At 38.6% G+C, this 14,962-nt stretch overlaps 1 protein-coding gene across 6 annotated transcripts in view; it reads left to right on the forward strand.

The window, feature by feature from the left end:
* Nucleotides 1-14,962, forward strand: part of syne2b (spectrin repeat containing, nuclear envelope 2b) — a 167,165-nt gene that overhangs the window by 7,443 nt on the left and 144,760 nt on the right. For 5 of the 6 annotated variants that reach the window (XM_067614886.1, XM_067614890.1, XM_067614889.1 and 2 more), the window contains exons 1-3: nucleotides 10,042-10,582; nucleotides 12,332-12,393; nucleotides 14,842-14,937. In XM_067614886.1, coding sequence (XP_067470987.1) covers nucleotides 10,495-10,582; nucleotides 12,332-12,393; nucleotides 14,842-14,937 — 246 coding nt within the window. In that variant the 5' untranslated portion in view covers nucleotides 10,042-10,494. Of the gene's footprint in view, nucleotides 1-1,887; nucleotides 2,012-10,041; nucleotides 10,583-12,331; nucleotides 12,394-14,841; nucleotides 14,938-14,962 lie in introns of those variants that run through there. The other variant, XM_067614887.1, reaches the window with a different exon arrangement.

Below are 14,962 nucleotides of genomic sequence, written 5' to 3' on the forward strand. Positions count from 1 at the left end.
CACAGACATAAAAATCATCAATCATCAAGGTAAAACCTTTCTGTGAGTCCTTTCTAGCTTTTAAAAAGTTATTATTGACATGCTAAACACTTCATGATGTCTAAACTTTACCCCTTTAGCCTGATAATAAATATGACTTTGACCTTTAATGACTTCATGTCTGTCAGCACAAGGCGAAGACTTCCTGGATTTACATTTTTGCACCTGTGCTACCGGGAGTCTTAGGTATCTGGGGTTTGACACGTAGGCAGTACGGGACGTCTGATTCCTCCGTTGTTTAATTAAGGTTAAAACAAACAAACTGCTGCTAGCCAACCTTGTCTGACATGTCGGTGAGGCTTGGCGCTATTTCACACCTTTTTATTTTAGCCTGGCTCACCTGTCCGTCCGCTATAGCTGTCAGTCACACACAGAGAGAAAGACGTTCTGGTCGAATCAAAGGCGCCTTTTTATTTCTCAAGGGTGTCGTTTGTTTAGGCAGGCGTGTTCGGAGAGATGTCAAAATGTCAGATATTTTTTCTCAGCTCACTTATTCATATCCCAGGGTGAGGTGGAACAAGACAAAACACATCCTTCATCCAGCGCACAATGTAAACCGACAGGACAGTGTTTCATTGCTCTATTAAAGATGGAACAAATCCCACTGTTGAGGTGTTTTCTGCTGGATTGTTGTGTTAGCGGTGGTTTATGGCTTTCTAGTGTCTTTGAATGATGCAACCGCTGCACTCGAGGTCTCTCTGTGAGTCTGTTTGGGCTTTTTCTTCTCTGTGTGCCTGTTTGTTCGCTGTCTTCTTTTTCTCGCTTTTTAAAGCACTTTTTAACAAAAGCATCTTACAAATATCTGGCACTTGGTTACATGTGTGCTCGAGGAGAAGTGAACATTTTTTTGGCCTTTTTCTGACAGTGAGGTTCAGAAGATTTATAGCCACTAAGCCAGGAGGTTTTACTTCATTGTTTAGATGATGAAAAGACTTTAAATCTGCCTTGTCTTGTCTTTTCATCACTCTTTATTTCATGTGGGGTTGATTAATCTTTTTTTGCTGTATGCATCTATAGTCCAGCTGCAGATGTAGTTGCAGTTTTAGATGTATATACAGTACTGTATGTGTGCAAAACCACAATGATGAACCAACAAAGTGGTTTTCATTTTGAAGTAAGTATTAATAACTTTTATTGATTGTGATTGGCAATTAGTGGCATTTGCAGTAATACATTACTATGGTTTCTATTGACATAAAGGTTGGTCAGACTCCCCCAGTGGGAATCAAACCTTTTTTCTGTTATTTTTATATTGCTATAATGTCAGATGTCTGTGTTAAACATAATCAATGTTCCAAAACTTGAGGTAAACATTTGTAAAAATGCTCCCTGAAAATCAAAAACCAGGGCATCAGCCTGCTCTGCACGCTTCTTATGAAAAGTTACCTCTACTTCCTCCTTGTGATGATGTCAGATTGTTTGCCATCGCCCACAAACCTCCGTCTGTTGGTAGCCTTTGTTGCTAAGGTGGTTGCTAAGGTAGTTCCACACGTTCCTTGCATTGTCCATTTGTATATTTTGGATCAGATTCGGGCTCAAACATGTAGATGTATTTGAGAAGTTTCCATTTCAAGTAAAGAAGGAGAAAAAGAAGTGAAAGCCAACTACTATAGTTTGTTTACGTAGCCTCCAGAGCTGGTAGAAGCTGACCAATCAGAAGAGAGTGGGCTCATTAAAGAGACAGGAGCTAAAACGACCTGTTTCAGACAGAGGCTGAACTGAGGGGGGCTGCATAAAGAGCCAAACTATTAATATAGACATGGACATGTGCATGATACATTACCTTTAAACCTTGCAGAAACACTGTTATGTTTTAGTTTTTTAACACTTTTTCTCTTTATCTTCCAGAGCGGTGCCATGCTGGCGGGAGGCTGTGGATGAGAAAGTATGTCATCAGACGTATACAGTGATGATGCGGTGGAGAGGGGGTTCCTCCCCCTGGACATCGACAACGTCCACATGCTGCTGCAGGGTCAGTTTCTCCTCACTTCCAGCAAACACAGTGGTTTTAGTTTTCACTGTGGTTTGGTTTTTTTTAGTTTCTACACTATTTTTACAGGTTTTAATGATCAAAAATGCTGACCAAGTAGTACGTTTAATACTTTAAACGGTTGGTTCTGGTCTCAGTTGTGGGTTTTTACAACAGCTGTGGCGCTTAAAAGATCAGTGATTTATTTGATAGAAGAGTGAAGGCTCGTTGTTTCTGCTCTTTGCTCACCCTGAGAGAAGTCTGAGGTCATGCACATGAAAAAAGAAATGCCTCATGTCTTGATTTCAGTGTTTTATCTCGGTTACCGTGGAAACATAATAACTATTAAGCTCCGGTTATGTGTCTCGCTCAGGGGAGCAGTTTGATGATCTCGTCTCAGTCCACTGCTGGCTATGTCCTGTTTCACTTTCGTCACTTTTTTTTTTTCTTTGAGGTCATGCTTGGTTTAATCTGCTGAAACCGAACCCAGCCCCCCTGCCCCCCCCCCCCCCCCCCCCCCCCCCCGTTCACTGAGAGGCAGCATGAGTCATATTGCAAAGAGCCATAAGAGCCATCCAGAGGGAGCGAGTGGGAGGGTGGAGGAGATAATAAACGCTGCTCGCTCATCCACTCGTGTGTCTCTCGGGGCATTTTGGAACATTTGAAGAAAAGCTGTGATGCGCTGAGGCTGTCATTTGATCGTATTCTCACTCCATCTATTACAAGATGTAAAAACTTTTCAGTGGATGTTTGTGTGTTTTGCTTATTCTGGTGTTATGAAATGTTTTATTTCAAAATGAGACATGAGACATCCGCTATGCTGATCTATTCTTATTGATTAGAGCCAAAACAATACATTTTTTTAGTCCATTGGCAAAATATTATTTATCATTTATCAATTATAATAATAATAAATGTGAGTAAATGCTCATTGTCTCAGCTTTGTATCATTGTAGGATCAATACCTTTGGCTTTGCATTTGGGCTGCAACTAATAATTATTAACATTATAGATTAATCTGCTGATAATTTTCTCATTTAATTGTTAGTCATCAAATGTCCTGTTTTTCCCAAAAATCCCCAAATACTTAATTAGCTATAATGTAAGACAAGAAGGAAATTCTTCATCAAATCAGGCATTTCTGCTTGAAAAATGATTTAAACGATTAATCAATCAAAAGTTGTCCATCGACTAATTGATTAATTGACTAATCGCTGCAGCTCTTGTTTGCAATGTTTGTCAGGCAGAACAAGCACTTAAAGAAATTGTGATGAGTTAATCAGAAAAATTAGTTGTAGCCCTATAAATGATCAATAGCACAAAATTCACATGACTTATTTAAAAAGAATTAAGTTTGACAGAATTTTACAAATACTTTATTATCCAAAGTAACATAATATACTGTACATCACTAAAATCACAGCCTTATTGTCATGGAGGAGTGTGTGTATCTCTGTGTTGTCAGAGAAACGTGTGACATTAAGTATCTTGATTGTACCTTTTTTTTCTTTTAAAAAAAAGATATATGAAATAATCAATGTGGCGCTGAAATTCAGTTTTCCCAGTGTGCATGACGTTTGCAGGAAGGCTTTGATCTTCTGTGTGATCTTATTGCAGCTCTTTTCGGTAAAGTTGTCTGTTATTGAGACCTGGTTCGTTGTTAAAGTTGATTCTCTGGTGACGAGCACGAGGTCACAGTTAAACTCTGAGGCCGGCAGTTTGAGCAGGTATTTACCTGGGAGACGGTAAATCTGACACGGCTTCATCTTCTCTTTGTACTCATGTGATGATTTGCACCAGTAACTGACTACGGCGCTGACTCTGACTGGTTCATTCTCGTTCTATCTCTTTTTTTTGTTACCAATTGTTTTTATTTCCAAAGAAAAAACATAACAGAATTTGTTGCAATAACAACACAAAGTAAAATAACATAATATATCCCAATGTAACGTGAAGGGGGCAACAGATTTGAAACATTCCAGTAAAGTCCGATACTAATAATGATCTGTCACAACACAATTGACAACAGCGCAGACAATTTTAGGGATTCTTCAAGCAATTAAGATAAACTAAAGTTGCATTCATTTTCTCAAATGAGCAGATTGAATACATATCTTCATAATTCATGATAATAAACTGTTAGACAATACCAATACCATTCAACTTAACAGTTAGGAGATTGCTTGAACATTTACTGTGGTAATACTTATTCAATTAGTTTGCTGAAAAATCCATTATTGGACTGGATGTTTGAGATACTTATCACTTATCCCTGCCTCCCTCCACCCATGTGGCGCTCAGTTCCCTCAATTACATCAACTTACAATTGCATATCTTATAATGTCACATGAAAACATATTCAAACCAACATCTGTTTAACCTCTGCTATTGCAGAGGCCCATGACTGGACAGCCGATTCTAGCTATGGATTGTTCCATGTATAAAATACTCAGAAAAGACATCATCCATTAAGAATAGGTAAGGGAATGAGGGGGTTTCATCTAAGAGATAGCATTTTTTTCGCTGCAGCAATACCTGCAAATAAGATATATAATTTGGTAGATGGCAGGTTAAGTGTTGAAGTATCGTTCAGAATCAACAATCTGGGACAACAAGGAATGTGCACCCCCAGAAGATTTGATAATGCAGAAGTTATTACTTTCCAGAATGGGCACTCCCAGTACATATGTACAAATGAGCCCACACAGCCTGGAGTACATAGATGACAAAACGGAGAGGGTGAGAGTTTCATAAGATGGAATTTTCTAGGAGTAAGATAAAGTCTATGTAAAAAATTAAAATTAATAAGTTTATGGGTAGGATTTTTAGATGTGCGGTCCAAATTATCCCAAACTGTAAAACAATTGATCAATTGTTTTTTTCTCTCTTTGATTTCTTTTCATTGTCTCTCTCTCTCTCTGTCTACATTCACCTCTTTCCTCACCCATTCTTGCATCTCATATATGAGATCTGTATTGTTCTTGTTCTCACCTCCGTTCTGTCTTCTTGTTTTTTGGGACGTCATCATTGGAAGGTTTCTGCATCGAACTATTTTTAGCACATCGCTCCCCACTTTTCCTTCCCGCATTTAGAACATGGTGTTTTTACTGAAGCCTTGTAAATTCTATTCCAGATATGTCATTTCCAGCTGGTACAATTTGCAGAACAGATGATGTAAGCTTAACGCCCCCGTGACAAGCCAGCTTGTTAAAAGACTGGGGAACTTTTTGTTTTTTTTCTCTTTTGTGTGTAAATTTGAAGAGGTAATGATGAAGGAATTTCACTGAAAATAGCTCGTACAGTGTGTGAACGTTGGGTGTATCTGATGTCTGAAGCAGGGTTACTTAAGTTACTTGAGTTACAGGCAGAGAATTTGAAGTGGAAATGTAACAAACTTGAAAACGACAAACAGAAAATAATAATGTAATGAATAAATGAAATAAGAAAACAATCTAAGTGAGTGTTAAGAAGTGGATTAAAAAGGAACAAAGTCAGGTTTAGAAGCTGTATCACAATGTTATCTTTAAGTGGAAAAATTGAACTGTGCTCATGTAGTATTACCTGTATTTTGTGTTTAGGTGATGTTAATATCTGTGACAATTATGCATAAGTCAAATAATGACTCTCTGAGATCCTGACATCCAAGCAGCAACTACCACTTACTGAGGCTGAATCGTCTTAAAATTCCACAAACAGCCACTAGATGCTCCAATAAATACAAACAAAAAAGTGTTGTGCTCTCAGCTGTGGGTTGTACAGATTCTGATGATCCCACCATCACCGCTGTCAGTCTCTGAAAAGATCCCTGCTCAACATCCGACGAGTCTGAAAAATGAAATTCTTGTTGCAAAACCAACGTCGGTCAAGAAATGTCTAAATGAGACACTGCATGTAAATACCTGCAGGAGTATAAGGAAGCTTTATCTGTGCTGCATTAATTGTATGTGACAGCCTTGATAATTGTTCTTCAGCATCATGTGTCCTACGAGTCATAACCCTCCATCATTACACTGCGTTACATGAAAGAAAGAGGTTAGTGTTAGGGTTAGGGTTAGGGTTAGGGCCAGGTTTAGGGTTAGGGTTAGGGTTAGGGTTAGGGTTAGGGCCAGGGTTAGGGTTAGGGGTTAGGGGTTAGGGTTAAGGTTATTTAATGATCTTGGCCAATGAGAAATCAATAACAAATACCTAAGACATGGATGAATTTGTTAGAATTTTTGCCATCGGAAACAGGACATTTATCACTGATATATATAATATATAGATAATAATATACTATATATATGTGTGTGTGCATGTGTATATATATATATAGTTTGAAATTTGAGTACAGGCTTTAGTTGTTTTCAGTTTAAGTAAGTAAGTAAAACTTTATTTATATAGCACCTTTTTTAACACAGGTTACAAAGTGTTTTACAGTGACATTGGGACACAAAGAAAATAGGACACAAAAACCATGAAAGACACATTCAAGAACACATACAGACATCTCACACATACGAACACAGCAAGCATACAGTCATCACCCAGAGCACACACTTGAATTTATCAAATGTTATGAGAAAGCTATTTTTTTTAAAAAGTAGGTTTTTAGGTGTTTTTTTGAAACAGTCAACAGATTCAGCTGATCTGATGGAAGTCTGGGTGCTATGGCAACAAAAGCACAGTCGCCTTTGGTTTTTAGTTTGGCACGTGGTACGGCCAACAGGTTTTGGTTGGAAGACCTAAGTGACCGTACCGTGGTAGTATACGGGCTCAGTAGCTCGGATATATATGCAGAAGCTAAACCGTGTAAGTTTGAATAAAACTACCTTCTAGTTTGGTAAATATTGGAATAAACAATCAAATGATGATTTATATATGAGAGCTCAAACTTCATTTATTACTTAGTGACCATTATTCAATATCAGTTCTGTTTTCTATAGAATACTGAGGAAAGTACTAATTTATATATTATTATAGTAATACTGCAGATTACACTGAGAATCATCATCTATAAAAAAATCTGCATGCCATACTTTTATTAAATATGATGCATATGTACATGCAATTTATTTGAATGCAATACAGTATAAAACAAATTATGAAAATATGAAACAATAATTGATAATAGAAACATACAGCAGTGCTAATGTTTGTAACAGAAATCAGTCAAAAAATATCAAAAACAGCATCTCCCATTCGTCTCTTCTTCCTCACCACATTGGTGGATCATTCAGACGAGCTTATGTTGAGTAAATGTTGCACAGCTGCTAAGATCAGAAATTTAACCCACTTTCTATTGTTGCATAAAGTACCCATGATGCTGCTGGAGGACCAGCTTGTTACAGGTCTTGTTTGGGCAGGTCTGAAAACCTCTGTGAGTCAGATTTAAAAGAGGCGGAGCGCGACTGAACTCACCTGCTTCCCTTCAGGCTGGATTTGTTAGCTGGTTTGACAAGAAATTACTCTCAAACTTATATCAGTTTTTGTCTCTTCGCCTACAATCATGGATCTACGGCAGTCAGTGGAGTAAACCATGTGTTTACAGGAAAAAGACGTTTGGTTTAAAGTGATGTGCAGCAACTGAGTAACTTTCCCTCCTGAATCCCATCATGGGTGAGTTTTTTTATTTGTTGTTGTTATAATGACTTATTGGTACAGAACAAAAGTAAAGGAAGAATAAGATATCGGTCTAGACTGGAGACGTTTAATCTTATCTGTGATTTAATTATAAAAAAATGCAAATTCTCTAAAACTTAATTCAGCTCATATGAGGGGTTGACATAAATACACAATGAACAAGTCATGATTTGTCAGTTTACCCGCGTTTTTGTAGGCCACAAGCTTCAACTTCTTGAACTTGTCTCAATTTAGAACATATACACACATATATGAGCATATGTTGAAATACTGTATGTTGTATATTAACCCACTATTGGGGGGGAAAGGCTCCTATCCAGAGACTTTACCTTCATCTGATGTCCGTAAAACACTGAATGGAGCTTTGCCCTGAAGGCAGATCTCTGCTGTGACATTTAAGAGAATCCATGTCTGCTCTGCAGGAAACTGGGGAATCACTGTGTGAAAGTTAACACCAAGGTGAAGAGGGTGGAAAATCCCCATCAGCCACCAGTTCAATGCTTTTATGGCTGCTACTGGTTTGCTACTTTTAGACATCATTTTGGATCCTGAACTAAAAGCATCTAGCTCTTTTATAGGTTTTGTGTCGTTTGGTCGCCTGGAAATAGGTTAGCAGGCTTATTTAGCAATGTTAATGTTTACATGGGACTACTAGATTTTACTACTACTAGTATAAGACCACTATTAGTATGTAAATCAGCCATGTTAACAAGATGATGGTTGTTAACTAAACAGATACTAGGTTACAGGCATGGATGTATAATAAGAGCTGCCAATTTTTCCCAGTGGCCACTCGCGGTATTGCAGCAAAAAATCCCCCTGCAGCCCAAAAAGGATTTTCCACATAGACCACCATTGTAAAAAAGACGCCTGTAAAACTGTTGACAGGACGCCTCGAATTGCAAACAACGTCAATTATGACTCTTTCTGTTATGAACTTTTGATCCATGGAGGTTTTATGTTTGTAAAACTTTCCTCGAGCCGAGAAAAGCGTTTTAAAAATCCATGACGTCATCACAATGTAAAGTCTGTGGGCTGAGTGGGAGCTCGTGGGCGGGGCCAGCGGAGGAAACGCTACTGCGCATATTCAGTGGGCCGCACAACGCGGAAGCAAACCCGGAAGCTAGAAACTTTTTTTGCCGTATGCACCAGGTGAGCAATTCCTATAGGACTGAATGGGCGCCATTTTTAGTCCAGTATCCAGCTCTTATAATATATCCATGGTTACAGGCATGGATGTATAAAGAGAACTGGATACAGCGTCGGAGGTGGGGCCTCAGTCATTCCTATGAAAGTTGCTCAGTGGTGCATGAAGCAAAAAAGAATTGACTTCCTGGTATGAAAGTACCCGAATCTTCTGCATCTGTGCAGCCCATAGAGCATGCGCACTAGTGACTATCCTCGGCCGAGTCAGCTACTTCCTGTTTAGCCCTCCGGCTAACTTGAATGGGGATAAAATAATTCAATCATTCAGCTCTTTTAGGCTTTTGAGATGATTTACAGACGTCTCTTTCACAATGTAAGTCTATGGGAAAAAGTCTTTTTGGGCATCACGTGATGTCATTACACGGTTTGGCCGCCATGTCAAATTGGCTTCAAAGTCCAGCGCTCTTCCTGGAGGTGCGGTTACAGGTTTGTTGTTTTTTGTCCCGACTAACAACCCAAAAATATTCAGTTTACACACCTAGAAGACGAAAGAAACTAGAAAATATTCACATATCAATCAGAATATTTGGAAATTGTCTCCTTGAAAAATGACTTGAATTGATTAATTTATTATCAAAATAGTTGGCAATTACCGTTGGCAACTAATTAATCCGCTAATTGTTGCAGCTCCTGGTGAGTTGTAGTTTTACATTCAGAACCTGATGTTTCAGCTCTGTGAGGTCTCTGAAATATAACTGAAAATTTCTTCTTAATCTTTTTAATTTACATTTTGTCATTTGCTGGATGTTGATACTTTTATAAATTGTCATTCAAGGGGTTACGTTATCAGGAGCATACACAGTTACTAATATGGCAGCACTGTGAACCTCATTAAAGTGCTGTGGGTTTGTTTAAAATAATTCTTCTGGCAAACCCTCAAGTGTGTCGCAGCTCTCTGGTTTCTTCATCCTCTTAATCTGCCAGTCAGGAATTCTTAAAAATACAAATCAGCAAATCGGCACTTTTTTTGCTTTTCTATCGGTTCAGATCAAAGATCAGCTGTGCGTCTGTCCAAAGAGTCGTGTTTCCAAAGAAAAATGAATCCCTTCCTCCTCTGTATCTTTTTGATATCAGATTAATTATAACTCGATGAGTCATCACAGGCTCCCTATGATTAAGATTAGACTGCTAGTGAACTGAAGCCAGAGGTTGCCTGTGCTGTAAAACATATTAAGGCAGAAAATAGTCTCTAAACTGTCAGTTCATGCATCCCAGAGGACCAGGCGGACTGTTGGAAGGAGAGCTGGAGCTCAGCATGGAGGAGAATGGACTTTTGTGAACTGGGAAACTAAAAGATCAAACTTAAACTGGACTTTAGTTTAAATGATGAGGCAGTTCTGAAAAGATTTGAGGTAGAAATTGGAGTTTTTGTCATTTCATAGATATCCTACCTCATAAATACTGTTGATTTTTTACTTTTTTTGCACCGAGCAACAGTTACAACAACCGGGGCCTGCGGAACGAGCTAAATAAAGCTTTGTGAACATATTCCAAAGAACTATTTGGCTGTTGTTGTAAGGTAGTTTGCAAAAAAAAAAAAAAAAGAGAGATAGGAGGAGATCATTTCTTGGGAGATTCAGATTTTAATCTGACAACCGCAGTGAAACCTCGAGGGAGAAAAGCTTTCACCGAGTAGTTTGCTGAGTCAGGAAGTTGACCTTATGAGGACAATGGAAAATGAGGACTGGATAATATGTGAGAATCTTCATATTGTCGCAGACCTGGATGACTTCATCGAGGTTTACGATGGTGAGTTCTGACCGAGCCTGTCATTAATGACGCCGCTGAGACCTTCCTGCAGCCTGTTTCACATAATTATGCATATGTAATTATATTTTACAGCTGCTCTTTGTCAGTTACTCCCTTCTTTACATTCATACAGTTACATATTTCTACAGGTGGCAGCTGTCAGGAGGACGACAGTACACATTTTAAATGTATTAATGTGTCAACAGTATATTTAAATGTATTTTCAACATGCAGTTGATACATTTCTCCTGTACTAGCAGAGAAGATTGCAGCTCATCTATTAAACTGTCTACCAGTTATATTTCAAATCTACTGCAAGTGCTTTAAAATTTATTGCAGATGTATATCAGAAATGTACGGCAAACTTGAAACAACATGTATTTTAGTACGTCAAAACCAAAAATTTATGAATAACAAGGTTTTAAACATCTATATGTGGGATGCTTGGATATGTGTTTTATTTGAAGTCTTCTTTCTGAGGCTCTCTGCTCAATCAGGAAACACTCAGACTTAAATACTTGTGTTTGTGATTATTATTCCAGAGTGATTGGCCAAACCCTTGAGTGTCAGCAGCTTTAATCATAACCAGCTTTTTTTTAAAGGGCAAAGTTATTACTTCATAAACACCCCGGCTAATTTCACCACAGCCATACAAAACACTTTGTTCCTATTAAATCCTACCATTTAAACAAGAACCTTCTGAGTGTTTTGTGGCCCACAGCTGAGTGTTAAACACTTGATTCCTTTTCACATCTGTCATAGCGGCTCAAGTTGACTTGTTTATATGTGTATCACCTTCTAGAGAAGTCATGTTTTATCGCTACGGGGGATCTAAGAAGGCGTGTTGTGTTTGAAGAATCACGCCATGTGTTTTTGCGATGCATAACACTGGGTGTAGTGGTGCCTTGTATCTAAATGATAAATTATATTTGATAAAGGTGCATGTGACTCGTAAACATCTGGTCAAATTTAGCCATTAAAACAGCTTGTTAAAGACAGTTTGTGGTCATGCTTAAGAGAACAGATGCCAGTTTGTAATGTTGAAGTCAGAGTTCAGGTTAGTATATGAGTTGTTTTTTAGCCACTTGCACACAAAACTGTCATTTTTCTGGAGTGGAAAGTGTTTGTCTTGATCTCATGGTGCCTGCACTTAAAGAGGAACTCCACTGATTTTACAGGTGTTGGGGAGGACTTCTGCATTTGTGGAAAAAAGTAGTCTTTTGTGTCTCCAGAGGGAGATGTGTGTGAAATCTGATAAATTGCCTCAAGTGAACTTTGAAATTGACAAAAACCTGGAGGTGTTGAGTTAGAGAGCAATGAGGACATCTGTAGCCTGCTCCTCTCATCTCTCTCTCTCTTTAAGCGTAACAGCTCCAGGCTACGCTAATAGCTGCTAGTAGCAGAACACACCAGAACTGTAGCCGGTCGAGTTGCATTGTGGGAAATGTAGGCACCAGGTTTTTGACAAGACTGTGTAATATAAAAAAAGACAAGTTCTTCATCCTTTTTTGAACAATGCGATGCTAAATCGGTGGAGTACAGAGATATACAGCACGCACATGCTGTTGCTGATAATATTAGCAGTTCAGGAAATTGAGCCAACTCTTCTGTTTCAGACAATATAAATAGTTCTGTGTTACATCATGACCTTAAAGTCTACGATTCACACATCCGCTACTACTGTGTGGTTTACTGTCGATAGTATAAGTTAAATTAATATCCTGTGTTTCTTCTTTCTTTCTTCAACAGTGGAACAAGTACAGATTCAGAAAAGGACCTTCACTAACTGGGTCAACGCTCAGCTGGCAAAGGTGAGCCGTGTCTCTGACCTCTGACCTCTGACCTCTGTGTAAGGATTGAAGAATTTAAGATGATTCGTCATCGTTAGCTGCGCTGGATGTCAGCATGAAATAAGAAGCTTCTAGAAATGACTTGTAATGTTGAAGAATTAGTCCAGAGAAGACGAAGGTTTATTATTTCTGTCTTAAAGTTTTAGCAGCTTTACAGTGAGTCTAACTATCATTAACATATACAGTTAGCTTAAGAATGCTATAAGCAGACACCTAACCCTAAACCAGAGAAACATAAACTCTGAGTTGCTGCAGTTTAATAACAGCTTGTTCACCTGCATGCAGGAACATGTGACGACTCACATATTTCTTTCATATACCAAATACTTTCATAATAAGGTGGTGCCAGATAATCAGAAACCAGCGATTAGACACTGAAATATGTTTTCATAACACTGAATTAAAGTCACTCATAGTTTGTTTTGTGCTAATAATAATTATATCCTAGATAGAGATAAGATGATGCATATTTTTAGAGAGAATATATCATTAATACGATTTCAACAAGACATGCGGTTAACTGAAGAGTTTAGATTTAAAATGCTTCCTCATCTGATTATCTTTGTATTTTTCTGGTTGGTCTAAATGTCTCAGGATTGATGTAATAATAATAATAATAACAATAAAGTTTATTTATATACAGTAGCACTTATCAGTATTACAAAGTATTTAACAAGGCATACATAAAAGGAAGAAAGGACAGCATCAAATACACACACATTTCCACATATGTATCATTAAAACAAATGTGAATAAATCAATAAATAACAAATATAAGAAAGTCTTCTCATAAAAGTGAGTTTTCAGGAGAATTAAAAAGACGATAGTGAATATTGGTGCTCTGATAGGAAAATCTTTGTCCCCTTTAGATTAAAAGTTTAGGAATAATCATTCAGCTGATTCACCTCATCAGTGGACTTTGTAACCTCTAAAATATGAAGAACATAATCCCTGTCAATTTGTAAAGCGTTTAATCCTTTAACATCCACCGGGTCGCCAGCGACCCGATTAAGCCAGTTGTAAGCGGCAGCATCACAGTAATGAGTCAAAGCAATTGGCACAATTTGGCCAATTGGAGATGATTGGAGAGGTTCAGTGACACCACAAGCTAAAAACTCCCCGAGCTCCCATAAGGTTAGGCCTAGAGGTCTTGGTGTTCTGCATAGTTGTCATAAAGCATGTCCTAATTATTGGTATTAAAATGTGACTCATTATAGACGAGGACCAAAAACACTTTTTTGAGCTTTATTTGAACTGATGTAGTTTTGTTTGTGTTTTAGCCACATGCTAAACAAACACATTTCCATAAACTAGAAGATGTCACCTGTCCAATGAAGTCTAATACATGCATCATGGCCTTACAGTTCTTCTGTTATAAGCTTTTACATTTGGGTGTGTCAAACAGGCGAAAATTCTATAAAAAGGGTGGATGTTAAAGGGTTAATAATCATCATATTAAATTCTTCCTGGAAGACCTCAATGAGCAAAGGTAAACAAACTTATTCAATTCTTTATGAGAGATATCAAACCCTAAAAACATGACTAGAACCTCATTTTAACGACCTATTCGAGGGTTTTGTCAGTCAGTCTAAAATTCAACCAAAGAGCAGAAAGAGAGAGAATACAAATCATTACTCGCTTCTTCTCAAACTCCGTCCTAAGACTGAGTCAGCAGGAGCAGCAGCAGGCTGTCGGGTGTCTCTGCTACATGTTGGAGGTCAGCTGTGAATGTGACAGTGGAAGATGGTGGGGTGGGGGGCGGTGGGGGGGGGGGACTGCGTACATAAATATAGCATTGAGGAGCAAGGTTCACAGCACACACAGACAGACAGCAACAGACGGACACCACCCTCCCCTTCCCTTCCCTTCCCTCTGCCACCGCCCACCGCTCACACCCCCATGATCCCCCCCCCCCCTCCCATCCAGCTCTGGGCTCAGTACTGGTCTCACATCCAGGAGACTCTGCCAATAAACCGAATGGTGGAGATAATTGTTAATCCTTTGGTGGTTGTTCACATTAGAGCTCACATGGCAGCAAACCTTGTGTCACACGTGAATAGCTTTCTTACCCATAATGCTCTACGTCTATTTTGGAAAGTCCAAACTAGTTTAAGTAAAGGAAAAACATGAACACTGCATTGTTTATGTCAGGTATAGACTACTATGAGACATATAGGACATGTTTACAAGACACTAACTTGTTGCTTCTTCATATTAGTTTTTGTCATTTTGGAAACTAAATAAAGGTCGTTTGACTGCTGTGGTTTGTAACTAAAAGTCCCTGTGAAGCAGGTAGTTCAAGAAAATAGGCATTAAAGGTGAAATAAGTAAACATTAACGTTTGACTAGTCACTCAGTTTTTCATGTTGTTACTCATATCTATATGAACGGTGTGTGTTGTTGTGACAGAGGAGGCCACCATGTATGGTCGTGGATCTGTTCAAGGATTTCTGTGACGGCTCCAAACTGTTGGACCTGCTGGAGACGATGAGCGGCCAGCGCATCGTGAGTCCCCGTCTCAGCTACACAC

The sequence above is a fragment of the Thunnus thynnus genome, chromosome 16 (genome assembly GCF_963924715.1).
Source record: "Thunnus thynnus chromosome 16, fThuThy2.1, whole genome shotgun sequence".
NCBI lineage: Eukaryota > Metazoa > Chordata > Actinopteri > Scombriformes > Scombridae > Thunnus > Thunnus thynnus.